We start from the raw sequence: 27,886 nt of genomic DNA on the forward strand, positions 1-27,886 counted from the left end.
CTACAACTGTGTTCTTTTTGTGTGAAAAAGGGCTTAATGAATTAAAATCAAGATAGCGTCCTTCTTCATCCTTCGGGAACCATTCTGTCGTGATAACATCCTCCTCTCGGCGCAAAATTGTGTCTAGGAACTTAATTCTACCATCAGTCTCGTGCTCGATGGTGAATTGAAGCCTCTGATGAAAACTGTTGAACGTGTTCAAAATTTCCATTTGTTGCTCGTTTTTGGCAGCGACCAAGCAATCGTCGACGTATCGCTTGAAAAACACCGGCGCGATTCCCTTTCCTCGCAGCTCAGCAAGCGCAGACTGCTCGATCCGTTCGTTATTCTCGTTGGATGTTGTTTCCCTTTTTACAAATGTGCCTGTCGATTTTGCCATGGAAACTATTGAAAACCGTTGGGATGAAATAAAACAACATACACTTATTGAAAAATGTAGTTTTTTACAACTATTGGACCTGGTGCTAAAATCTACATTTTTTCAATACAACGGAAAATTTTACGCCCAGAAGTTTGGAGTCCCAATGGGTTCACCACTGAGCCCTGTGGTTGCTTCAATAGCTCTCGAACGGATCGAGCAGTCTGCGCTTGCTGAGCTGCGAGGAAAGGGAATCGCGCCGGTGTTTTTCAAGCGATACGTCGACGATTGCTTGGTCGCTGCCAAAAACGAGCAACAAATGGAAATTTTGAACACGTTCAACAGTTTTCATCAGAGGCTTCAATTCACCATCGAGCACGAGACTGATGGTAGAATTAAGTTCCTAGACACAATTTTGCGCCGAGAGGAGGATGTTATCACGACAGAATGGTTCCCGAAGGATGAAGAAGGACGCTATCTTGATTTTAATTCATTAAGCCCTTTTTCACACAAAAAGAACACAGTTGTAGCACTAGTAGACAGAGCAATAAGACTCACACACACTGTTTACAGGGAAAAAACATTGAGTACAGTTAACAAAATTCTAAAACTTAATAACTATCCAAGGTATTTAGTTTCTAATATTATAAAAGAAAGAACACATCAAATTTATAATAGCCTAAGTGTTACGAATAAGATTATGAATAATTTTGCAACCATCCCCTACTGTGCCGGCTTAGGAGAAAAACTAGCCAGATATCTAAGGCAATTTGATATTAATGTTGCTTTCCAGCCATTAGACAAAATAAAAAACGTAATTTTCACAAAAACAAAAGATAAAATTCCAAAAAATAAAAACATTAATGTGGTCTACGAAATAAAATGTGGAAAGTGTAAGAAATCATACGTTGGTGAAACTAGCCAGTTTTTAGAAAAACGAATCAAACAACATAAAACAAATGTATCAACGAAACAAATGAGCACTGGTTTAGCACAACACAGCTTAGAAACTGGTCATGTTTTTGATTTTGAAAACACCAACATTTTAGAAAGAGTAGCAGGATACAACGCAAGAATAACTACAGAAACTTTTTACATAAAACTAAGAGGGGACAACAATGTTGTAAACAGACAACGAGATTCATGTAATTTTAAAACAGCATACGACCCCGTCATTTCCAAATTAACACAGACACTGACACACAAATGTAAACGAAAACCAAAACAAACTGAGCCAGAACAAATTAGTATGGACGAAAGCCAGTAATTTGTAAGTTTGAAATCAAAAATTGTAATTGTAGTATTAAATTGTAATTTAAAATATATTTTAGTGTCCACTGAAGAGGAGCGAACGCCAAAGTAGCTCGAAACGTCTGGACAACTGGTAAAAAACAGTTTTTAATTTGTAAAACTCGCCGAAAAACGTCGATTAAATTAAACAACATAAGTTGGATTGTTTGCGTACGATTTATTTGAGACCCTCCTTTTTTAGGGCGAAGCTTAAAGAAACAGATTAAAATTATCAGATCTTTAACACAAATTTATAGATCAAGATTCAGAATATTAGTTTCAGTTATTTTTGGATTGCAATCCGATACTCCAGCTACAGCTTATGCGGTTGCTTATGCATTATGTTATAATTTGATTTAAAATAATGTCAACAAAACAATAAAAATTTGAGTGAATTCTGAATATATCATCCGATTTTGAAAGGTGTAGCAAAGCACACCGGGTCAGCTAGTAACAAATTAAAATGAAAAAAATCAAAGCAACTTAGAGAATAAATTTTATATAATATTATTTATTATGTTATTATTTTAAGTCGAAATCAATGCTCTGGAACAGGGTTTCCATTTGACTCTTTTAAGAGTAGATGTTCTCTTTTTCGATTGAGAAATGCGCGTACCGTAAAACGGGGTGACATTGATCACCGGGGTAGTGATCAACATGGAATTTTCCCACAAAATCACCAATAACTAAGCCTAAAATAAAAATATTTTAAAACTTTTTTCTACATTTAAAAACCTACATGCCGAGTTTCAAATTGGGTAAAACTTGGTTTAAAATAACTATTTTTTCGAAGGCTTGCAAACGAACACTCTTCCTGATGAAATCAAAGCGTTTAGAAGCAGCAGGTGGATTTGCGCCGCGTTCTTTAAAAAAAGAATGAATATTAACTCGAAACGATGGATAAAGAACACATAAAGTGTTGCAAATCTCGACCGAAGGACCGAAATCCGAAAATAACCTTTAAATCACTCCCGGTCGAAAAATGAATAAGAGGATGTTTTGAAATTTTTAGTTTTCGATAAATTTGTAATGCCAAAATGCATAAAATTCCAATAGTAGAAATTTTTGGTTTTCCTCAAATTATCCTTTACTTTTTTTTCTGTCAAAAATGCTCTTGTAAAAAAAAGCGTATGGGTGCTGCATACATTTAGGGGTAAAAACAAGAATTAATTCTTCGCTGTTGCGCTGTTGTTTGTAGAAAAAAAACAAACGCAATCGATATTTTATTTAGCTTTGAACTCAATTGTTAGATCCAGAGCAGGGAATTTGACAGCATTATTTCAAAGTTTCTTATAATGAAATCATCCCATAATTTTTCCTTGATTTTTATCATCTTTTGAGTATAGCTTAACTTTTTTTTTGACTAAATCAAAACTTATTTCTATGTGCTTTTATCACCGCTAAATTTTTGAAGAACATAATTCCTCTAGCTAATTCTTTTTTGAATCTCATTCAAATACACAAATCTTAATGCCACAGTTAAAGTACCCCTGTGGGGAAGAGAGATCGGATAAAAGTTAACAAAGACTTGCATTTCCCACTTTTCGGCGGTTACCCAACTGCCAAAAGAAAGCAGAATAAAGTCACAACTTAAAAAGACTAAGTGGAGAGGATGAGAGAAAGCCAATAAAAAACAAAGCTGTGGCATGGAAAACCTCAGGCAACAACGCCTTCTGGCTTAAATTTATTCGCATTCGAAATCACACGACACTAATAAAGAGCAATAAAAACCCCAAAGTCGATTTACAATTTTATTGGAGCGAATTTGCTTTTCATTACAATTTTCTCCCCGTTTCCGGTCCTTGCTCCTTGCCTTAAAGCAAAGCAACCCCCGACTTTCTCTCTCTTTGGGGGGAGCCAAAAAAACACGAGACTGCAATCATTAGTTCTATTGGCTTTTCCAAAGAATATTTGTGGGTATGTGTGTTTGTGCAATGTGATGTTGTTTGTATGTGTGCTTATGTATTAACTCTCTCCATCTACCACTAAACTGGATGAACGAAACATTCCAAAGCTCAACGCTCCTTAAACGATTTGGTTTCCTCTTTTTTCTTTGTAAGCTAAAGACCAGGGAAAATGGTTTTTCTTTTTTTTTTTCGTACCATTACGTATGAACGTGGGTTCGTTTGATGTGGCTGTGCAAAAATTACAAAGCTTTTCATCCCCCGCCCCCACTAACACACAGCTGCTTTTATACCGTCACACCTCCCTATGATTAAAATAAAGTGTCGCCCATCATTTGCGATTAACCCATTTTAGGTGGCAATGCTTTTTTAAGCTTTGCAAAGATGTTGGTCCAAGAAATTGAATGGAAATGCAAGCTGTGCACTTATTTACACTTTCTGGTGCTGATCTTACAGTTCACTAATTTGTAGATTAAATGATAGGAGGAAGCCAGCTCATGATAATTTTGAATTGCATGAGAAAATTTTATTCTTCTGTTTTAATGTTGATATTGCTCATTCAGACTTATTATGGATTTTCTGAACTCTTTCTGAAGAAGAAGAAGCACTATCGCAAACGTCAAACATGAAAACTGAATTTTGAAACTGAAATAAATCTTCAGAACACTTTCATGCGTTTTTTTTACTAAGACAAACATCATGTTTCAGAATCAATCATGATATTTCAGCAACATTTCAAACCATTTAAAATGATTACTGCACATGGTAACATTCTGATTAGAACATTATTTATCTAAAGAACCTTGGTAAACTTTATTTAAAAGTTCAATCCGAAGGAAGAAGAAGAAAGACTGTAGAGCTATTTTCGAATTGTTTATCTCCGTGTTTTTATACGTAAAATCGAAGGGTTAACATACAATAAAATGTATTTTTCTTTCAAACTTTGAATCTTTTTGACAAATTTTCGTGTTCGGAACAAATTTTCAAAAACTTATGCCAAAGTTTAGTTTCGGTAAAAATGTCAAAAAGTAGTCGAATTACTTTTGCCAGCTTCCTCTTAGTTACTGTTTTTGTGATTTTCAACCGCAAGGAGGATTTATTTCTCAAGATTTTTCAATCTTTATTTGAATAACCATTTGAATAACGACTGAAAAATCTTGAGCGATGCATCAAAAACGACTGAAAAATGATGCATCCTTAAAGATAACGTAGTATTTTTACATGTTTATTAGAAAATTCAAAAATAGTTTTATCCAAAAAAAAATCGTAAAAATATGTTTTTAAATATTTAAATATTAAGTAAAAACCAAAAACGTTTCAAACAGCTTTGTTGCAAATCGCCATTCGATTTAACCACACAAATACTGTGCATCAAACTCAACTTAAAATATTAAATTTGAAAGAGTTCAGTTAACACAAACATTCAACATTATCACATAATAAACAGTCCAACGAATGTTTCAAATATGTCATGTTTTAAAGTAACCGACTCTTATCGATACCTAACAATTTACAAAACTCGCATTCATTCATTCAAATAATAATTTAGTGCATCTTAAAAAACGATATACATTTCATATGATGATTTGGGTTAGTGTTTCTCGGCTACACTGACGAAAATGCAACCTATCAGCTGAGCTGTCAAATTACGGTTGTCAAATTTCGGGTCTAACTACCGTTGCGTAAAAGTTCCTGGTGATTTTGCGTTCCTATAAAGTGCCCGTGATCCATTTTTGGCTGGTGAAATTTCAATCGGTTTCGTTCCCGCAACTTTTTGGCCATCGCTGCCGTCGGTGTTTTGCAATTTTTAAGGCCCCTGCACACGATCAAGCAGATTAACTGTTTAAGCACTGATCCAAATCATCGACTGGAATTCTAGTGATTCTTTGCTCAAATATTTTTTCAACAATGAGTGCTAATGACAATAACGATAGCATCAAGTGTCAAGGCTTTTGCGATACCGTCGTTCACTTCAAATATGCTGTACTCAGCTCTTCGCAACTCAAGGCCAAAGTTGAAGTGAGAGGTTTTCATTGGTTATGTGTGTAATGTGCCAAATTATTAAAGAAGGCCACTGTTTTTACCGGAATTCGATGATCGGGATTTCCGGGGATAATTAACTAGACTTAATAAGCTAGACAAACGTATACTGCACAAAAAGACGAATAAAAAACGCGATGGTTCGGTCAAGAAAAGAAATTTATATTTTTTGCCACGATCAACCGGGAACGAATACAAAGGGACGCGTGCGTACTTTTCTGATGGGCAGTTTATTGGGTTCTAAATCTATTGCCTGAACGATACAGGCACAGGGCTATTGGCGCCAAATTTGAGGCGTTCTATTTTTTGAGAGCGAGAGACATTTAAAATATTTATGAATGAAGACGTGTTTGAACAGGGATTGCGACAACCGGATTTTCGTACAAACAGCCACCTTGAAACGCATTATGGTGTGTTATGAATCCGTGTACCGCAATTTGCGTGAAAAACATTGCGCTGTGCTTGCTGACGTCCAAACTGAATTCGGGAATTTCAACGCCAGCGTTGAAAAGATTTCTGGATTGTCCGAACATTTCTTCGACCAGAGTTAGCCCATGGTCGAAACTTGATATCCAATCAATTAAACGCCGTCGCATGGATTACCCTCTAAAACCCCTCACGAGCCAATTCTGACTCCAGCAGTTGGTATAAGGGCAACAACGTCTAAGAGCATCGCGACTGTTGCACCTCCGGAAAAAAAAGTTTTGGATCTTCTTAGCCAGACTTCAAAATACCGTGAAGGAAGCTGATATCGAGGACCTTGTCAAGGAATGCGATGATGTTGAGGCACGCCTTTTGGTAAAAAAAAGACTCCAACTTATCCCAACTCAAGTCGATCTTTTTTTTTTTAAGTCGGCGATGATTTTAGCCTAAAACCCGTGGCATTAGACGCTAGTACATGGCCTGCTGAAGTGCTATTTCGAGAGTTCGAGGATTCTGGCTCAAAAAACCTGTTCAGGCAATCTTTTCAAGTCCGCCATTTCCAAACCAACCGCCAAGCTACACCGACAGCTGCACCTAGTCGATTTACTCCTACTGTGGGAACCGGTACTCCGGGGTTTTAACCCCAGCTTCTGCTAGCGATAGATCCTCAGTTCACCCAACCCCGCTTCGACACGACGACGACGACCCTACATCTGACTATGGTTCTTAACCGGGACGCAAACGGATTGGGCATTTTGGATACCTCAGAATACTTCGACTCAGTCGCGCTGATTCCACCTGCGTTATCAGTCGTCCCGGCCTTGTGTTCGATTTTGGTGACGGTGCTCTCCAGCCTGCAACTACAGGCAAGTATCCATTTTATGCTGGCCTTCCTCCTCGTGATAGACTCTTCCTTTCCTGTGCACTGCGAGCCTACCATCGTGTTACGCTCACTAGTTCATCGACACGCTCTTTTCCGAACCTCGAAAATGTAGCAACTTGTACAAGGCCTTCAGCACCGGGACGCAACGTATCAGGTCTAATGGAGACTCCTCTGCCCTTCGACTCAGTCGTGCTGTTTCCCTCCAGCGTCTTCAGTCGTTCCGGCCCTGAGTTCGTCTGTAGCGCAGGGGTTCTCCAGCCTGTGAACTTAGGCAAGTATGGCACTCCCAACCGGTTTCCTCCGCCTGATAGTACACTCTTTTCTAGTGTTCAGGGATCCAGCTCTGCCTAGGAAACTTTGGACTCGATAACATTGTACTACCAGAACGTCGGAGGTATGAACTCATGTCCAGCAGACTATCTGCTCGCAAGCTCATGTTGCTGTTACGACATTGTCGCCTTCATGGAAACATGGCTGAACGACCGTACCGTCTTTCGAGCCAGATATGTGGACCTGACAATTTAGTGTTTCGTTGAGATCGCAGTTCATGTAATAGCAAAAAGACCATCAGTGGCGGAGTGTTGATTGCCGTTAAGTCAGATTTCCCAGTGTTGCTGATCGAAGGCAGTTCCTGGGGGGATCTGGAATTTGTGTTGATCCGTATTGATTTTAGAGACCGTAAACTTTATGCCCGCGTACTGTATCTACCTCCTGACCGCACGAGAGATGTTACCCAAGCTGAGTTATTTTCGCACTGCTTATCTAAAGTAAGCTCTCTCTGTACACCCGAAGATGACATTCTAGCGATTGGTGACTTCAATTTGCCTGGTTTGCTTCAACCATAGTAACTTTCTCTACCCGGATTCAGTAAGCTCAACTTTTTCGACCCTATCGAACGTAATATTAGATTCCCTAAGTTCAGCGACTTTGAGGCAGATTAACAGCGTGACAAACGAAAACGGTCGTATGTTGGATCTCTGCTTTGCCAGCGATGGGACTCCTGCTCCATACGTTAAAGCGGTACACCATCATCCATCCACTCCTTGGTTCACGACTGAGCTACGACGACTAAAGACTGCAAAGATACGTGCCCTTAGAAATTATAACAAATCAAGATCCTCCAACACTAAGGACATTTATCGTAGACTAAATTCTGTTTACAAAAAAGTCAGCAAACATTGTCACCAAAACTATCTAGCTCGAATTCAGCGCGATCCCAAGTCCAGACCAAAATTGTTTTGGAAACATGTTAAAAGTCAGCGGAATGAACCTGGTCTGCTAACCCAAATGTTTCTGGATGCTATTACGGCGAACTCTGATCGTGGATCTCTTTGCCGGGTTCTCTTTAAACAACATTGTGGTTGACGATGCAGTCCTAAGCAGCAGCTAAGCTCAAAAATTCTTTCTCTACGAGTCCGGATGGAATACCTGCTACTTTTATTAAACGTTTCATGCCTGTTTTGCTCAGGAGTCAGCAGGCTTATTTTCCAAGCTTCGCTTGACAGAGCCATCTTCCCCTCACTGTGGAAGGAGGCTTACATGTTTCCGGTGTATAAAAAAGGGTAACAGGAGAGATGTCAACAACTACCGGAGAATCTCAGCATTATGCGCAGTAGCCAAACTATTCGAATTGATGAACTTGAATCCGATTTTTTTTCCTGTAAGAATATTTTTTCCGACGATCAACACAGATTTATGCCCAAGCGCTCAACGACAACTAACCTTCTAACGTTTACTTCTTACGTGCATGAAAGTTTTGCTGCGAAGTCTCAAACCAACACTATTTACACCGATTTGTCTGCGGCATTCGACAAAGTCAACCACGATATTGCCATTGGAAAGCTGGAACGCCTGGGTTTCTGTGGAACTCTTCTTCACTGGCTCCGGAGCTACCTATCTGGACGTAAATTAACAGTTCGCACGGGGGACTTTTTCTTCAGACAATTCTCTGCTTCCTTTGGTGTGCCTTAGAGAACCCATTTAGGGCCGATAATCTTCTTGATCTACTTCAACGATGCGCTCTCACTCTTCGACGGCCCAAAGGTATGCTATGCTCACGACGCTATGCTTAAACTGTCTACCTTTGAATCGCAGTAAATGTGCAGTCATCAGCTTTTCAAGAAGGCGGCAGTCTTTTTCCACTGAGTACTTCCTCGGAGATGAGCCAATCGCACGCGTAGAACACATCAACGATCTGGGCGTAATTCTAGACCGGAAGCTGAAATTCAGGACACACACAAACGACGTTGTCGACAAAGCCTCGAGAAGTCTTGGATTCTTATTTCGTGGGGCCAAGGACTTCAAAGTTGTGTATTGCCTGAAAAGTTTATATTGCAGTATCGTTCGCTCTATTCTTGAATATGCATCAGCTGTTTGGTGTCCCTACTACCAGAATGGGGCCGAGCGGGTCGAGGCCATACAGCGGCGCTTCTTGCGATTCGCCCTTAGACACCAGCCTTGGCAAGACTCGTTTCACTTGCCAAGCTATGAACATCGATGCCGTCTCATAGACATAGACACTCTTTAAGCCCGCAGAAACGCAGCGCGAGTTTTCTTCGTCGCCGATCTCTTGATATCGCTAATTGACTGCCCCACGCTCCTAGAAGCCATTCCTCTTTGTGTGCGATCCCATGGACTTAGAAACCAAGACCTTCGATTGTCTGTTCCCATTTGATCGATTGAACAATTATGGAGCTAATAGCGCTATCATCGGTATTGTGAAAACATTCAACCGATTTTCTGAGTACTTCGACTTCGACGTTTCGAGAGATGTTTTCCGTAGTAAAGTTTTAAGTGGAATGAGAACCCGGTAATTAGGCTTAATACTGTTTTTTAAATTAATTTTAAGTCATCATTTGGACCAATGTGTGTTTTGCTCATTTGTAATAAATAAATAAAAAAAATATTTGAAAGAATTCATGAAAACCCACTTAAATTATTGCGAAAACATTTAGAGTTAACGATCCCTGTTCATTTCCTTTGATACATAATTTGAAATCAAGAACTGATTTTCCGTCCTGTAAAAATCCGGAATATGAGGTTTCGTCTGGATCTGATGCATAGTAACACAATAATCTCCAAAACATCAAACAGATAAAGCATGGATCACAACAAATCTGGACGCACTATTTATTTTACCATAGTGCTCCTAGTTGTCAGATCTGGAATGTTTTGGCAGCACTTTGTAGAGGAATGTTTCTTCTACCAGTGCTGAAAATTTCATTACGATTCGTTTTGTTTCAAAAAAGTTACACGTGATGGAAGCCGCGAGATGAAAATAAATTTTGAACACTCACGTCAAAAACCCGACGTGGTCGGGTTCAAAAAACGCGAAATCGTTAAAAATGGTCAAATCAACCGTGTGTAGCGTTCTTAAACGTTTCCGTGAGATGCGTACTATAGATCGGTAGGTTCATACCAAGCGTCATAGTGGAATTAAGGATCGGAAACTGCATTTGAAGGTGTTGAGAACGATCAAGGAAAACACAGGGTAGTCGGACTATGACATTGCCAAGAAATTCAACGCCGACCGGTGCACCGTCAGCAGAATTCGTCTACGCGAAGAATACGATCCTATCGGACCAGTAAGCAACCAAACCGGACATTGAAGCAGAATTAAGTAGCCAAAGGACGTGCCCACAAGTTATAGAAGAAGATTCCAACGAAGTTCGACGGATGCATCCTCATGGATGACGAAACGTACGTGAAGATGGATTTTGGGCAGCTTTCTGGCCAAAAATTATGAAAAGCCACTGCAGTGGTGCACTGCACTGGTCATGGTGATGTCCCCGGCAACTTCAAATTCGTTTTTGCTGATAAGTTTGCAAGAAAGTGTTTGATCTGGCAAGGTATTTGCAGCTGCGGACGAAAAATTCCGGTTTTTGTGAAAAACAAGACCATGGACTCCGAAATTTACAAGGAGGAATGCCTGAAAAACTTTTTTTTTCGTACATTAGATCTCACAAAGGACTAGTTAAATTTTCGCCAGATTTGGCAAGCTGCCACTACAGCTAGGAGGTTCTACAGTGGTATTGGGCCAACGGGTGGATTTTGTCGAAAAGGACATCATCCCACCCAACTGCCCTCAATTCCGCCCTATCGAAAAATTTTGGGAAATTGTCAAACAGAAGATGAAGAAGAATGGTAGGACGACTCGGAAGGCAACAGAGATGAAGAGATTGTGGAACAAAATGGCCGCTGAGGTCAGCGAATAGGGTGTTCAAACTATAATGAGTGATACTCAACCAAAAGTTCGAAAATTCATCAAAACAACATCGGAATAATTTTTTTATTATTTTTCCTTTAAAGTGCAATAAAAACCCTACATTTCAAGTACAAAACATTTTTATTTCGTTTACATAGCTCCGAGATAGACCTGTTTCAATGCGTCCAGATTTGTAGTGATCCATGCTTTATGTTCGGCAGAAGAAATGTTGATCTTCCTTGTGTCATGAATGTTTCTCTCAAAGATAGAGTTCTAGGTATGAACAATTTGTATATTACAGATACACAATATTTTTCTTTTTTTTTTTTAATTCTCGATTTGACATAAACTTAATAAGTTTAAAAATAAAATTTTAGGGACTTCCGAGGAAAATAATCCTGACGGAACAAAATACGGTTCAGTATGGTCGCTTCTCATGTCCAAACCTGTAAGAATGAACCATAAACCAGAATACGAACATAACGTTGTGGTATAAATCCTAATCGGTTGAGTTTTATTGAATCCTTCTTACCCTAATGTTCTGCAAATAACAAATAACCTAAAATAGATAACTCGTAGTTAAGGAGAAATGAGCCCGATTATCTGATTGATGAGGATTTTGAAAAGCTGTTGAAACCTCCAAGAACCATTACGTTCAAAAAAAAGGGATGAATATGTTACGCACCTTTTTACAACTTTTTCACGAAAACCTATCAGTGCAATCCACCTTTTTTTTCGTTTGAAGGATTACAGAACTGGCCACGAACCCAAAACCGCACACATTCCAGCGTGCCTACATTCATCCGTAGCGCGGCTTAGTGAAAATGATACGCATCGTCAAATCCAATAAACTGTTCCGGTTGATTTGATAATCCGGTCGCACAATATTTTGCCCACGAATTGAACTTTTCACTAAATCGAATTAAACACTGAGCATCATTTGGTAGAAGAAAATTCGATTATGCCTATACCGATCGGATTTAATGATCCACTTTCAACCGCACGCATGCAAATCATTCGCATCAGCTCGGATCAGCTCATCCGTATCGTCGTCATCATTCGGACACGTGTGCTGCATTCATGGATTCACTCGAAAGTGGTTATTGATAATGCGTAACGGATTGGTCGAATGCTGCTGCTTTTTTCCGTCGGCTATCCCATTCAAAAATCACTCGGAGAAGTGAAAGAAAAAAAACAGGTTGAACTGATTTGATCGCTTCTATTTCGCTGAATTCAAGAGGTGGGGCTGCGGGTTTGAATGAACGCTTATCATCAAATATCATCAACAGCCATCAATCATTTTGAAGTCGAGCGATGAAATGGAAATCGATTGGCAGATAGAATTCCTCTTTTTTTTTTGCACCTTTCAAACTCAATCCTTGTGGGTTGATGCGGAAGCAACTTCCTGGGATTTTTTGAATGATTGAGCTTCCGGTGTGCGTTTTGTTTGATCGATAGGTTCTATGTTTAACATTATTTGAATATTAACTTTTTTTTTTGATAAGTCGCAAATATCCAAAAAAATTTAATTGTTCCCAGAACTATTTTAAAATCATACTTTTAATTCGTGAAAATTTCACAAAAAAATCTCACGTACTTTCGCTTCACCTCAAACACCCAAAAAGTTGTCCTCAAAAGAACATCTTAATCCTCCTGAGCTAAGATATCCATTATCAATCGAAGTAAATTGCGCCATTAAAATGCAAGCTTCGGTGACATTTGATGCGAGCAAATGTCACCCTTGATGGGGCTCAGATATTTAAGCCGAAAACCGAAAAACAAAAACATCTCCAGCGTCAAGGCGTACGCTTCCGAGAAAAATGTTGCTCATATGTCCTTCCTCAAAAGCAGAGAGGAAAAACAGCATCAGCTAGCAACCTACAGAGTCGTTATATTAAATTAATGAAGAATTACCGGCATGTCGGGCATAGCGCAGCGCTAAATCATCGGCCCCAAGAATGATGTCAGCGTTCGCATCCACCTGGCAGAAGCAGCGTAATTGCAAGTGTTTTTCGGCGGTTGATGACAGACATGGGCGTTTTGCGATTTATTTTGCTGGGGTTTTGCACTTCAAAAAGTGATTTAAACTAACCTATGGAATGTAGAGGGGGTTTGATGTCGGAGGAAAACATCAAACTTTAAATAATTTTTTTAGAGGGAAATTTTTTTACTTGATTTTTTTAAATTGCTATGGGTGATGGGAGCGAAAAGTTAGGAGAGAAGGAGGCTATATGCCCTTATTAAGCAGAATATTGATTTATTCAAATATTACATATTTGTGTACAAAAACTAAATACACCTGTTCGGACATTTGATTTCTTACATTGGGGAAATTTATATGTTGTAATCTCTTTCACTTTTCGAGAAAACGATTTTATTATAACTGTTGTCAAAAATGCCGTGAGTGCTAAATGCGTCTATCTATGTCTATGGCTAAATTTCTGTTTTTTGGAAATATTTAAGAATAATTTAATTGAAAATGCTAGAAACTGCTAACATTCATACGACAATGGGTTGCCATATTTGAAGGCAGTTTATCAAAAGGAAAAACTTTATCAAATCTGCTTTAAGATCTTCAATTCTCTATTAAGATATTAGTTACAGCTTAGATTCGTAGTTGAAATGATAAAAACCATATAGTTATTTTATTTAACCTGTATTTTAAGAATAGAGGCATTTTACAAACATGATTGAAAAAAACACTCCCTTATTCCACTTTCTATTCATTATGAAAACTTCATTAAAGCTTAAATTTGTTTTACCGTTGATAATTGATAAACTAGCACATGTAAACATTATGAAGGTGTTTTGTATCCTTTATGATCAAGAAAACTCTTTAAATCCGTCAGAATAGAGACTGATCAAAATCACCCCAAAGCAGCAAATTCTGAACAGAGACGATAACAATTGTTAAATCAAATTTAAAGAAGCCTAATAAATTTCTGAATCCATGTTTTACGTTTATAGGAGTCCAGTACTGGTTTTAAAAATATAAAACATACCACATTCCCCTTAACAGAAAAAAATTATCGAAAAATATTGAAAAAAGTGATCAATATTACCCCGGAATACGGTACTTTCATAGTTTATTTGAATGAGAAACAGAAAATACCCAAGTTTTTGTTCTGAGCTTCTTTATGTATAATTTTTAGAAGTCAAAATATTACATCAAAAGGTACAAACCATGTATGAATTTTAAAATATTTTTGAGATAGTACATTTTTAAGAAGTTTTCTTGACTTATGTCAAAAGCGTATCACCCTCAAAATTAATTGATTGAATATGTTATCTTGTTAGAAATTCCGACAACTACCCGTAGGCATATTTAACCTTGTAAGCGCATTTAGGAATTTAGGAATACTTTCTCCTATTCTTTCTCTCCTCAAGAAAAACCCGTAAAAACTGTCAGGATTAGCTGCATCCTGCTTGCACTAATACAAAATCATCAACTAAATTAAGCAGCGCTTTCATTGCTTATTGAAAACTTTTTAGCAGGGATTGAAAATCAAGCTCATTTGAGCGAGCTTCATAGCTCATTTTTTCCATAGCTCCGCTGACAAAGCAGTCGACGAAGCTCCTATCGTTTTTGTCTCCGGAGCTTCGTATTGCTAAGCTCTTATTTGGAAGAAACCTTAGCTCTTTTTTTTGGTCGCGAGCTCGTTAGCTCATGCCTCCAGAGGAGCTTGAGCTTGTTGGCTCAACCGATTCGAATTGGTTGAGCTTGTTTCCACTGCTGCTGTTCGAGCCAACGCTTACTTTCTTTGTGCACAAGTGAAGTAACTATTAAAGGGCTTGTCGTGAGGATTATTAAAATCAATGTTACAAAGTTCTAGTAACTAGTAAAATTTACCAGCACTAGTAACTATGAAATAGTAAAATTTTCAGGAAAAAAGTCAAATGAAAGGGCTTGTTGCGAAGATTATTAAAATAAATGTTAGTTTTTCTAGTAACTATTAAAAGTTACCTGCACTAGTAGCTATGAAATAGTGAAATTTCGAAATTTTCGGGAAAAACCTCAAATGAAAGGGCTTTTTGCGAAGATTAGTAAAATCAATGTTACAAAGTTCTAGTAACTAGTAAAAGTTACCAGCACTAGTAACTATGGAAAAGTCAAATTTCGAAATTTTCGGGAAAAACGTCAAATGAAAGGGCTTGTTGCGAGGATTATTAAAAACAATGTTACAAAGTTCTAGTAACTAGTAAAAGTTACCAGCACTATTAACTATGAAATATTAAATTTTCAAAATTTTAGGGAAAAACGCCAAATGAAAGGGCTTGTCGTAAAGATTATTAAAATCAATGTTAGAGAGTTCTTGTAACTGATAAAAGTTACCAGCACTAGTAACTATAAAATAGTAAAATTTAGAAATTTTCGGGAAAACGCCAAATAAAAGCGCTTGTCGCGAAGATTATTAAAATAAATGTTGTCATTACTAGTAACTAGTAAAAATTACCAGCAATAGTAACTATGACATAGTAAAATTGCGAAATTTTCGGGAAAAACGTGAAATAAAAGAGCTGGTTGCCTTGATTATTTAAATTAATGTTTTTAGTTCTATTGACTGGTAAAAGCTACCAGCACTAGTAACTATGAAATAGTAAATCGAAATTTTCGTTCAAATCGCCAAATGAAAGGCTTTGCGCGAGGATTATTTAAATCAGTCTTGGACGGTTGTAGTAACTAGTAAAAGATATCAGCACTAGTAGTTTTGAAATGAAAGGCTTTTCGCGAAGATTCTTGTAATTTATCGTAAATTTTTTATAGCATCAGGTGAAATGACAAATGAAAGGGCTTGTCGCGAAGTTTATTGAAGTACAACAAATTGAAGGGTTCTTTAAACTTGTTATAGTTACCAGCACTACTAACTTTGAAATGGTAAATTTTTGAAAAACTTGGATGAACCGTTAAATACATGGTTTACGTTCATTTCAATAAAAGATTGTGATTTTGTTCAAAAATATTGTGCTTGATGACTTCAGTCTAATTAGGAGCACCAACAAAATTGCCTAGAACATTTTCCTTCAAAATTTTGATCCTATATTCAAGTTTTGAACATTTGAATTGGAGCAATCAACCAGCATTGAAGAACAAGAATTCTTCTGGGATTTTATGCTTTTAAAGCTGAAAAAATCCTTCGATTTTTTTGAATTTTCAACGAAAAAGTAACTTTACTAATTAATCATTAGATTCTCCGTAATTACGACGTTGTAGTTTGCACCAATTCTAGAGCAGAGCAGCCTTCGCAGTCTTTTTTTATTTAATGTCCATTTTGCGAAGCTCTAGTTAGGGAGGAAGCTCAGTTTTTCTAGTGCTTGAGCTATTTTTTTTTCATGCTTTCAAAGAGGCTCAAACGTTTCAAATTTATTGAGCTTGTTTTCAATGGTGCTGTTCGTGCCAGAATTGGCAACGTCGCAATTTGAAAAAAAAATTCATCATCGATCACCGCCTACTTTCTGTGTGTGTGTTTTTAGTTTTAAAGCCATGCTTTCATACACTGCCGGCCAAAAGTTTGGGATCACTCGCCTAAAAACATGCAAATTTTGATCGTTCATATCTCAGCCGTCTTAGGACATATTGCAAATCTTTTGAACTCATTTGAAAGATAATGAGCAATAGCTATTTCGGAGGTATTTTGCCCATAAATAATGTTTTAGTTTTGCACCTAAAACTTAACCTAAAGTTAGAGCATTTTCAAAAAAACGCACTCAATATTCAAAGCCGATCATCTCGCGATAGGGTGGACCAAATTTCAAAATTTGGGTTGCATTAGAATCCTTATTCTATACTTCTCAAAATACAATCAAAAAATTTTGTGCAAAAATTTAAGAATGTACTTTTAATTAATAAAATAGACACTTAAGTTATCGTCCAAAAGTTTGGGATCACCCCTCAGTATGGTGTATTGGCCAAAAACATGCAAATTTATCTCATTCATATCTTTCTCATCTAACATCGTATTGCAGATCTGAAGGCTGCATTTGAAAGCTTAGGAATTGTTGTTTTTCCATAAATTTATACAAAAATTATATTTTAAAGTGAAAACCATAAACAATTTACTTGAAATTAATTGTTTTTTGAAAATTCACACTTATGATTGTGAATTTTTTATGGTTATGGATTTAAAATATAATTTTTTAATGAATTTATGAAAAAACAACGATTCCTAAGCTTTCAAATGCACCCTTCAGATCTGCAATACGATATTAGATGAGAAAGATATGAATGAAATAAATTTGCATGTTTTTGAAAAAATGATCCCAAACTTTTGGTCGATACACCATACTAGGGGTGATCCCAAACTTTTGGACGATAACTTAAGTGTCTATTTTATTAATTAAAAGTACATTCTTAAATTTTTGCACAAAATTTTTTGATTGTGTTTTGAGAAGTATAGAATAAGGATTCTAATGCAACTCAAATTTTGAAATTTTGTCCACCCTATCGCGAGATGATCGGCTTTGAATATTGAGTGCGTTTTTTCAAAAATGCTCTAACTTTAGGTTAAGTTTTAGGTGCAAAACTAAAACATTATTTCTGGGCAAAATAACTCCGAAATAGCTATTGCTCATTATCTTTCAAATGAGTTCAAAAGATTTGCAATATGTCCTAAGACGGCTGAGATATGAACGATCAAAATTTGCATGTTTTTTAGCGGGTGATCCCAAACTTTTGGCCGGCAGTGTATGTGTCCATAAAAAACGCCGGTAAACGCCGGCCGGCGTACAACAACAATTGCATGCTATTGCGAAAGCCAGCAGACAGCGGAAATTTCCATTGCAGGTGGTTGATCACCAATCACCGCCTGCTTTCTTTGTGTGTTTTGTCCATTCCAAGCCATGCATTCATCCATACAAAACGCCGGCCGGCGTACAACAACAATTGCATGCTATTGCGTCAGCTGCGTTGGCTCAAACAGCACCGCAATAGCATAGTCAATACACATCATTTGGCTCAAGTGTTACAATTTTGCTGAGCCAGCAAGCTCAAGAAATTTCGGCTCCTTGAGCTAACATACTCAAAGCAAAATGCAAAACCTTGTCTCTGAGAGCCAGAAGAGGTATGAGCTTAATGTGAGCATTTATTGGTGAGCTAGAATTGGCTCCAGCATTTTTCGCTCTCGAGCTTCAGGAGCTTTGATGCTCAGCCGCTTGAGCAAGAGCATTTCAATCCCTGCTTTTTAGTGAAGATTTTTGGTTTTGTACGAACATTTGTTTGAGTTGCAAATCTCCTTATGTGATTGAATTCAACGGAGTCTTTCGATTGCCTTGATCCTGTCTGATTTTTAACAGAATTTTTACATGCTGGCTTCACGAGTAAATCTTTGTTAAAGGGTTTATGTTGTAAAATTAAAATTTTGTTCTTTAAAACGAACTTGATTTTTCATTAACCTATAGAGTTCGGGTATGTGCTAATCTATAAAAATCTCAAACAAAAGTTTCTGATGAACAGCTTTGCCCTGGACCGTATCTTCGTGTTATTTTTACAAATAAAGTATAAGCTGTGTGAATGGGGATATGACTTTTAATATTAAGAAAAGTTGAATAATGTATGGTATAAAAGTTAAGCGTAGAGTAAAGCAAAGTCGAGTTAAATAGAGAAGAGTGAAGTAGAGTACACAGCAAAAAATAATGTAACGATGGACGATGTAATTTCTGGGGATTACGTATTTCTGTTGCAATATTTAATACATCTAAATGATGTACACAACGTGAATACGTCGTGAAGTGTAATATCAAAACCTTCTATGTAATATCGCATCAAGTAGTCAATGTTTTCCTTTGTTGACGTTGGAATTTGATTTCATTTCAAAAATAAAGAAACGGATTGTGGACCTCAGCTGTATTTGTTTGGCTTGTAAGTACTTCCAAAATTAATTAAAAATATAAGCAAACCCACTGCTTCAAAGCAAATTTCATATTTTTTTTCATTTTTAGGAAATTTGGCCCATATGGATCAGCGGTACGAAACAAATTATTTGTCTCCAAACTGCCGGGTACATCAAGACAATGTAAAATTAGGTACCATTTGCGACTCAAGTTATGTGCAGGTATTTGATGTAATATAGCAATACTTTTTTTGCTGTGTAGAGTAGAGTAGAGTTTAGTAGAGTAAACAAAAGAAGAGTAGATAAGAGTAGAGTTGAGTAGAGTGAAGTAAAGTGGAGTCGGGCAGAATAGAGAAGAGTAATGTAGAGTAGAGCAGAGCAGAGCAGTGCAGAGTAGAGTAGAGTAGAGTTGATTTAAGTAGAATACACAGAAAAAAATACTGAGCTTTACATTTCATGTAAAATTTTATTTTATGTAAACTTCGGTCAGATGTGTTGTATACTATAACGCAGTCCTGAAAAAAACCATGCGTTTCCTCATTCGTGTCAATTTGTTGTAATTTTACATGAATTTTGCATGAAACAATGTTTGGAATCGAACACGTTGCAGTCGCGCACAGGGTGTGTCTTATTGTTTGCAAATATTCATAAATGTAAAATAGTAAAATCCTTTTAAAATTGTTCATAAAAACATTTTTTTGTTTCGTTTGTAAAAAAAAATCTTAAGTATAGTTTATTACTCGATAAAAGTTTATACATTATTGGATAGAAAACATATTTTGTTCTAAGGTGCAGTTCACCTCTTGCCCCTAATTTGAAATATTTTTTAATATAAGAATAACTTTAACCGATAAGGTTGAAATGAAGTCTTGCGGGATTTCTGGTGAAATAACGAAGAAACAAACTCCACTAAGCGAAATTATTCAAGCAGTAATGCTGATAAATGTTATTTTCCATAAGGTGATGGAGTTTTTTTTGTCGTAAGTTCTCCAAAAATAAAGTTAAAAAATAAATATACAAAAAAAATGTAGCGAACTAACTAGCGAATGGCGTTTTAATGCCGACTTCTGCAAGTTTCATTACCCCTTTCCTTTCTACAATTCCATCATTTTGCAAAGAACATTTCAATGTACAACGAACAAATAACAAGTCTGATATAACAAAAAAAAACTTAGTGCTACCTTTTTTGAAAAGTAATGACAATTTTTTTTCATTATCATCCATCCAAAAAGTATTGACGAAACTAAAACGAAAATTCAGATGAACCCTGTAGCAAGATTGTTTCACAAACAAACACCGAACGGCCGACCGGTAAGCAGCAAGTTCGATTTGATGCGCAAAGAAAATGCTGTTTCAAATCTGGAGCTTGCGGATTTCGAGTAAACATGAACTTTATGAGTATCTATTTAATCAATGTCATGCTTTGTTACAAGGCTGATGGCTAGCAGTTGATAAATTATGATTCAAAACTAGAAAGGATTAATAAGCCAGAATGGTTTCATTGTTATTGTCATGTAAATTCACAATGGCATTTTATTCTTTTCGGGAATTTACATTACGTCATAAGTCATGTAAATTTAGTAGGAATAACTTGTTCCAATTATTTTCAGCTGAAAACATGTAAGTGTACATGATTATTTAATACTGTGTAGTGTTGAGTGGAAAACAACAGAGTAAAGGAGAGAATAGAAGAAAAGGGAAAAATAGAGTTATGTAGAGTAGAATATAGTAGAGTGTATGTACGAGTAGGTACCGTAAACTGGAGGAAATTCACCGGGGTAACTTTGATCAACATGAAATTTTTGCCGATAATCATAATTGACTAAGCCTGAAATTAAAATACCTGAAAACTGTTTTCTACGTTTGAAAGCATGTATATATTGAGTGCCAAACAGGCTCAATTTGGCTTGTATATTACACAGAAAAAAAATTCGACTATTACGTGTCGCTAAAAACTGGAACCTTTAAAATAAATCAACTGAAATTAATAAAACCTGTAATTTTAAATTGTTTTCCTTAAAAGTTAACGAAGATTCTTTTATTATTACAGCAAATGTCCTGTAAAAAAGTTGTACACTAAAAACGTCACGTAATTTGTTTTTCGACCTGTAAAATTACGGTAAATGTCCTGCTCCTTTTTGTTACAGGACATCGTTTGTTTGACATTTGTTTAGTCCATATAGAACGGTGCGGTGACGTGGTAATAAAAATTTCAAATACCGAGAGCTTCTTAGTTTAACGAGCCTATTATATAGATATTGAGGTTCTTTGGTTTGAATCAACTTGAACAAAAATAAACAGCATCTAATTTTAGGGAAATTCTCAAATGAACAACCGATAAGGCGGGATTGAAGGTGTGAAACGTGATCGAAACTGTAAAGATCAAATAAATATCTAACGTGGGCATTGAGTGCTACACGAAGTCCGTTCAAAACGTTTTGGGAAACTTGGAAAAGCAAAAAATCACAAGATATAGGGGAGAATGAGGATACTTGATCCCTGGGGATACTTGATTCCTTAGCTATATCTCGAAACTGGAATGTCTTACAAAGATCAAATGTTCTAGAAAAATGTGCCAAAATGAGCAAAATAACAATGCTGTAGTTTAAAAAATTTTAACAAAATAATTGTTTGAGTTATTGAACTTTGTTTGAAAAATTTCACAAAATGTAACTTGAAGATCTTTTTTCATCACTTTAAAATGTTCCTTACATGGGAAAACTATGAAAAAAATATTTGTTCCAATGTATCAATCGTTCGAGCGTAAAATGAACTTCATACTGCCATATTTTCAAAGCAATGGAAAACTCTCAACTTTTTTCAGAAGTTTTTTTCTAAAATGTTGATTATGGGTAAAATTGATCCCCTAGATTTGGGTACAATTGATCCCCCTTCCAAACGGCATATTCTTCTTCTGAATTGATCGTTATGATTGCTGATTACGAAAGTACTAATATTTATCCAAAAACTTATATTTATAAACCATTTGTCTGAAGAAAAGAGCAAAAATTACTAATTTTCTCTTAATTATAAAAAATAACGCCTTTAAGTATGCAATGTTATTAGCGTTGAGACAAAGTTATAGAATTTTCTTCTTATGTCTGCTATAGTTTGTGAAATGAGAACAAACATGACCAAAATAGTCTATTAACATTCTATCTTGGGGTTTTTTTTTGATTTTTATACAAGGATTAGGGCTTCCTGAATAAAAGATCAAGTCTCCTTCAATAGGGGAACAAGTCTCCCCTAACTTCAGAAAAATCGCAATTTTTTTACTCCCACGAAAATGCTTCTTGTTCATCAACGGGTTCAAGTACGGTTCTAATTTTTTGAGCATAGAAACTTGAAGTTACAAGCTGTCAGAAAATGTCAAAGACGGCGAGTTACTAAATTTTTCCAAAAAGATATGGTGAAAATAAGAAAAGGGGATCAAGTATCCCCACTCTCCCCTAAAATGAGGAAAAATGAAATTTTTAAAAAGTTTTAATTTTAAATCTGTATTAAGAAATTTTTGATTGTATTTAAGAGATTTTAGCGAGGAATATATTTTACCACATTGTTGCATAACATGGACATCCCAGTTAAAATTTGACTGAATTTTAAAACCGAAACTAACAGCTTGTTGAACATATTGGATTGCAGTATTATTGATAGAAAGCGAAATATTTGATACATTACTGCAGTTTAAAATAAGGGCTTGTGTTTTTCTCACGTTCAAACGAAGGGCATTCCTTATAGGATTGTATCCCATTTACCCGAAAACCATTGCCCAGAATGAATTTTTCCCAGAATGACAAATACCCGAAATCAAACCCCAGAATGAACCATTTCCCAGAAAAAAATTCCCCAGAATGCACCATTTACCAGAAATTTTTTTCCCAGAATGGACCATTTCCCAGAATTTTTTTTCCCCAGAATGGAACATTTACAAGAATGGCACAAATCCCAGATTTTTTCCCCTAGTATTTTTATTTGTTTTCTTTTTTTTTTCTAATGAATTCTTGAATATTTCATATGATTCGAAATTAATTTTTTCAAAATGATTTTTTTGTTGAAACTAAGACTTTGAAATTTTCCAACTAAATTTATTTTAGAACCAATATTGTGCTTTGTTTATGGTTTGGGTACTTTAATTGATTCAATGCTTATCATGGTCCTTTAAAAAACCGTTTTGGTATCCGACTCCTCACGCTGCGCGTTCGAACTTGGAAGACGTTTTGTCCTTCACGCTGTCGCGTGGCGGACGGGGCTAAGGGATCACCCCTAGCTTTCACGCAGACCTAGGAAGCCCCGGCAGACCTAGACCAATGTAATGGGGCCGCCGCTTCCGACGGCGGGTCGGCGGCCACCTCGGATTTGGGAGCTTCGGCGGCTTTGTGCCGCCTCAGCCCCTTCATCCTCGTTGGTTGCGGCTTTGCCGCAAAAGAATTAAGTTAAGAAACCCCATTTTTTTGTAACAATTCCTTTTTTTTTTTTATTAATTTCTAGTAGGGATAAATGTTTTCAATTTTCTGGGAAATAGTTCTTCTGGCGAAAAAATTTCTGGTAAATGGTTCATTCTGGTGAAAAAATTTCTGGGAAATGGTACATTCTGGCGAAAATTTTTCTGGGGAATGGTTCGTCTGGGGAAAAAAATTCTGGGGAATGGTTCTTTCTGGCGATTGGAATTCTGGGGATTTTTCATTCTGGGCAATGGTTTTCGGGTAAATGGAGTACAACCCCTTATAGACCAAGCATAGATATGCTGCAAGTCAAGATTCAACTGTACATTGATTGTTTCTTCGCTAAGATTAGAACATTCAAAATATAATTGAACATCATCGGCGAAAATGTGAATTTTGCAATATTTTAAAATATTTGGTAAGCCATTCATATACATTGTAAAAAATATTGGACCCAGTATAGAACCTTGGGGCACACCTGATGTGATTGGCGAGAGTGATGAGTACTGTTTGTCATTGAACACTGACTGGAATCGATCAGATAGATATGATCTTATTAAATTAATCGCAGAGATGGAAAACCCAAAATTATTTGAAAGCTTTTTGAGTAGCTTATTTTCGATTAGGTAACTGCTGATTTGTTTCTTTAAAACTTTTTCAAATACTTTTGATAATCTGCAAGTTTTCAATCGTATTCAATGTTGATTTTTTTTCTAATAGGAATGATTTTCGTATGAATTTCAAAGGAATATCATTCAACAAGCGTTCGAATCAATTTCAGACAAACTAATAATGACGTCGTTTTCGTGAATCGTATCAAATGAAAAAGAATTCCAATTTGATTGTAAGCCCATCAGATCAATGTTGTCATTAGGAGTAAAAGATTTAAAAAAAGTTTCATTAATCTCTTCGGCTGAAAAATTGTTAGAAGGCTGTTCAGTAGATTTGCTTATTTAGATTTCCTTAGTCTCTGCCACAGAATTTTTGAGGATAGATTTGAATCAAGGAATCTTTCATAGTATCTTTTCTTTGCAGTTTTGACAAGAGTATTAACTCTATTACGAATTATTTTGTAAAGGTTGAAATGCTCATTGCTAGGTGATGTTTTCCTGTTCACAATAGCTCGGGCAGTAGAAACGTCAAACCATGGGTTATGGCCTCAAGAGGAGGAACATTGTCTTAGGGAAACGCATGTTTCAAAAAGATTTTTCAAAGTCAAATTAAGGTAATCTGTTAAAATGTTAGTGTCGTCGACATTGTAAAACAAATCCCAATCAATAGAATTAAGTTCCCTGTTCAAAAGATGAATGTTAATTCTGTTGTAGTCTCTGAATAAGTGGAATTCATTTGTGTCTTCTCTATTTATATTTAAAGAAGCGAATATGAGGTCGTGTCAAGATAATGCTGGAAAATCGATTTGATTAAATCTAAGAATGCTTGAATAGTCCGTGGTTATTATGAGGTTCAGTTGGGAACATCCATTACTATGAAAGAATGTGAGTTCATTTTCCAAACTGGAGGCATTATGTAAGGTTAGAATGTCACGAAAATTTCTAGTCTTTATAGATTGGTTGTCCAAAAAATTTGTATTGAAATCTCCGAGAAAATAGGTTTTTCATACTGCGATGAATAATCGGAAAAATGCTGTGTAATAAGTCTGAACAATCATTATTTGGAGGGTTATAGAATTCCCCAATCAAGAACTTCTCAGAACCAGAATATATTTCAAGTAGTATGAACTCTGTAGGCGTTTGATTGGCATCTTTTGATTTCAGCACAACTGAAGCTCGCAGATTTTTATTCACGTACATATATAATCACACCTCCGCCTAGTTTGCCAATTCGAGCATTTCTGTAAATATTGTATTCATCAATTGAAACCAAATCATCATCCATACCAGCTTTAAGCCAGGTTTCACTAACACAAAAAATATCGATATTTGAGATCTCTTATAAATTACGCAATTCACCAAGTTTTGCGGCTTGTGATATAGCTCAGTTGGCAAGTCTGTTGTCTCCTGAGCCGATGTCCGCGAGTTCGAGCCCAAGAGTAAACATCGAACACAGTTGTACCGGATAAGTTTTTCAATAACGATCCGCCAACTGTAACGTTGATAAAGTCGCGAATGCCATAAAGATGGTAAAACGACTATAATCGAAACAAAAAAAAAAAAAAAAACAAGTTTTGCTAGTTCACGAGCATAAATGCTTTGGCTGTTAAAGTCTGCTTCATTTAATATTGGAACAAATTCTTTTGCTCATTGTGGCGCTCCTAGTGGACGGATTTGGAAACTTTTTTCACCCACGTGTCGGGAAATTCATTACCTTTCACCATGTATTTATGTCATAACACCAAACGATAGCATTTTGTAAACAACCGCCATGGAAGCCGAACGGAGAGATCAAATTGTGCACAGTTTTCTTGAAAATCCATTGCTGTCGGCATCGAAGCTAGCTAAACAGCTTAAAATGCCCAGAAATACCGTATGGCGTGTTATCAAGCAGTACAAGGAAACATTGACGACGGCTCGGAAGCCGCATTCGAAGCGTCGGAGTGGAACTGTCGACCGGAAACTGCGTGGGAAAGTCATCAAGGCCGGCAAGAGGAATCCCAATCTTTCAGACCGCGATTTGGCCAATAAGTTCCAGGCCGCTCACAGTACGGTGCGACGAATTCGTCTCCGGGAAGGAATAAGGTCATTCCGAGCCAGCAAACAGCCAAAACGGACGCTGAAGCAGAACAATGTGGCCAGAATCCGTGCTCGAAAGCTGTACGACTAAGTGCTGACCAAGTTCGACGGATGTAAAGTCTGCTTCATTTAATATTGGAACACAAACAATTGCGTGTAGTTCAGTCATTTATTAACAAATTCATAATTTGTTTTTCATACAAATGTAGCATTTTCTTTACTCTTTCATAAAAAAAAATTAAAAAAATTATTCGGGCTTGTGATATAGCTCAGTTGGCAAGTCAGTTGCTTTCTGAGCCGATGTCCGTGAGTTCGAGCCCAAGAGTAAACATCGATAACAGTTGTACCGGATAAGTTTTTCATTGACTTGTCCGCCAACTTCATCGTTGATATAAGTCGCGAATGACATAAAGATGTTAAAACGACTATAATCGAAACAAAAAAAAAAAAAAAAAAAAAAAAAAAAAAAAAAAAAAAAAAAAAAAAAAAAAATTATTCATTGCTGTTTCGAAGAAATTCTCGTTCTCGTACTCGTAACAAAACTGTGCACAATTTGATCTCTCCGTTCGGCTTCCATGGCGGTTGTTTACAAAATGCTATCGTTTGGTGTTATGACATAAATACATGGTGAAAGGTAATGAATTTCCCGACACGTGGGTGAAAAAAGTTTCCAAATCCGTCCACTAGGAGCGCCACAATGAGCAAAAGAATTTGTTCCAATATTAAATGAAGCAAACTTTAACACAAGCTAAAGAAATTTTATTTGGAAAGATTAAGAACTGGTGTTACTGGTATTATCAGCCATTAGTAATTTTAAAAACCTTCAAAAACAATTATTGGTAAGAGCACATTAATTACTTTACTTTTATGTTTCTTCATCTTTTTCTTATATAATTCAATAAAAAAGGCAACGCAAAAAAGTTGTTTACGAACCACAACATTTGATAAACTAAAAAGTCATCGACACGCTCCAAGATCCTCGCGTTTACGATTCCCACATCAACGATCCTTACGTCCACGATCCTCAGGTCCTCGATCATCACATCCACGATCCTCACATGTGTGCGATCCTCAGGTTCATCGGAATGAGGTATTCATTCTAATGATGTTTGATTACTTTTAGGAGGGGAGTCAAAGGATAAGCAGGAACGGATTGGAAGGAAGAAGAATAGCTAAGTGAAAAAGGGTGATTGTTTTTATAACTTTCAGGAGGGGAATCACAGGAATAAAGGATGGGATTGGAAAGAGTAAACAAAAGCATATCAGGATAGGTTTTTTGTGTTTCATAACTTTTAGGAGGGGAGTCATGGGATCGTGAGAATAGGATTGAAAGGAGTGAGATTAACTATTTGGAAAGGGTATTTGTTTTGATCAGCTCTTCGATGTTGGATCCAGGTGGTACACAGACGGCGGCAACGCTATTCAAACCGTATAGAGCACATCTCTAAGATTTCCCCTTTGTTTCCCCTCGTTTTGACGGATTTAAGCTTTTTTCCTCAGATTTGAGCTTTCGTCTCCTATGCTCTCAAGGCAAAAAAAGCTTAAATATGAGGAAAAAAAGCTTAAAAACGAGATTCACGACCACTTATTTAAAAGATGTTGGTCACACGATACATAGACAAATCGTGTAACGTTGCAGCCATCTGGTGGTACAGCAATACACATCTCACGATCCTCTGCTTTGTATTTCACGTACACAATTCCATCGCGAGTGTACACAGCATGTAAGGCCCCACTTCTCTTCAGGAGCAGAGCGTTAGAGCAAGTTTCTCTGGCTGCTGGAGAGAGATTCTCATTGATATAGATTCTCTTGTTAACAGCAAATC

At 36.7% G+C, this 27,886-nt stretch overlaps 1 protein-coding gene across 1 annotated transcript; it reads left to right on the forward strand.

Moving 5' to 3' along the window:
• The first annotated feature begins 524 nt into the window (after positions 1-524).
• Positions 525-27,202, forward strand: LOC129753265 (uncharacterized). Its single transcript, XM_055749063.1, has 3 exons — positions 525-747; positions 27,018-27,135; positions 27,184-27,202. Exons 1-3 carry the CDS (start codon positions 525-527, stop codon positions 27,200-27,202), a joined length of 360 nt encoding a protein of 119 aa, XP_055605038.1.
• The last annotated feature ends 684 nt before the right edge of the window (positions 27,203-27,886 follow it).

The sequence above is a fragment of the Uranotaenia lowii genome, chromosome 3 (assembly GCF_029784155.1).
Source record: "Uranotaenia lowii strain MFRU-FL chromosome 3, ASM2978415v1, whole genome shotgun sequence".
Taxonomy (NCBI): domain Eukaryota; kingdom Metazoa; phylum Arthropoda; class Insecta; order Diptera; family Culicidae; genus Uranotaenia; species Uranotaenia lowii.

Bases quoted from the DNA above. Each gene is read 5' to 3' on its own strand.
- LOC129753265 (XM_055749063.1), top strand. From the start codon at position 525: ATGGGTTCACCACTGAGCCCTGTGGTTGCTTCAATAGCTCTCGAACGG. The intron at 748-27,017 runs GTAGAATTAAGT...TAAACTAAAAAG, and splicing joins CATCGAGCACGAGACTGATG to TCATCGACACGCTCCAAGAT.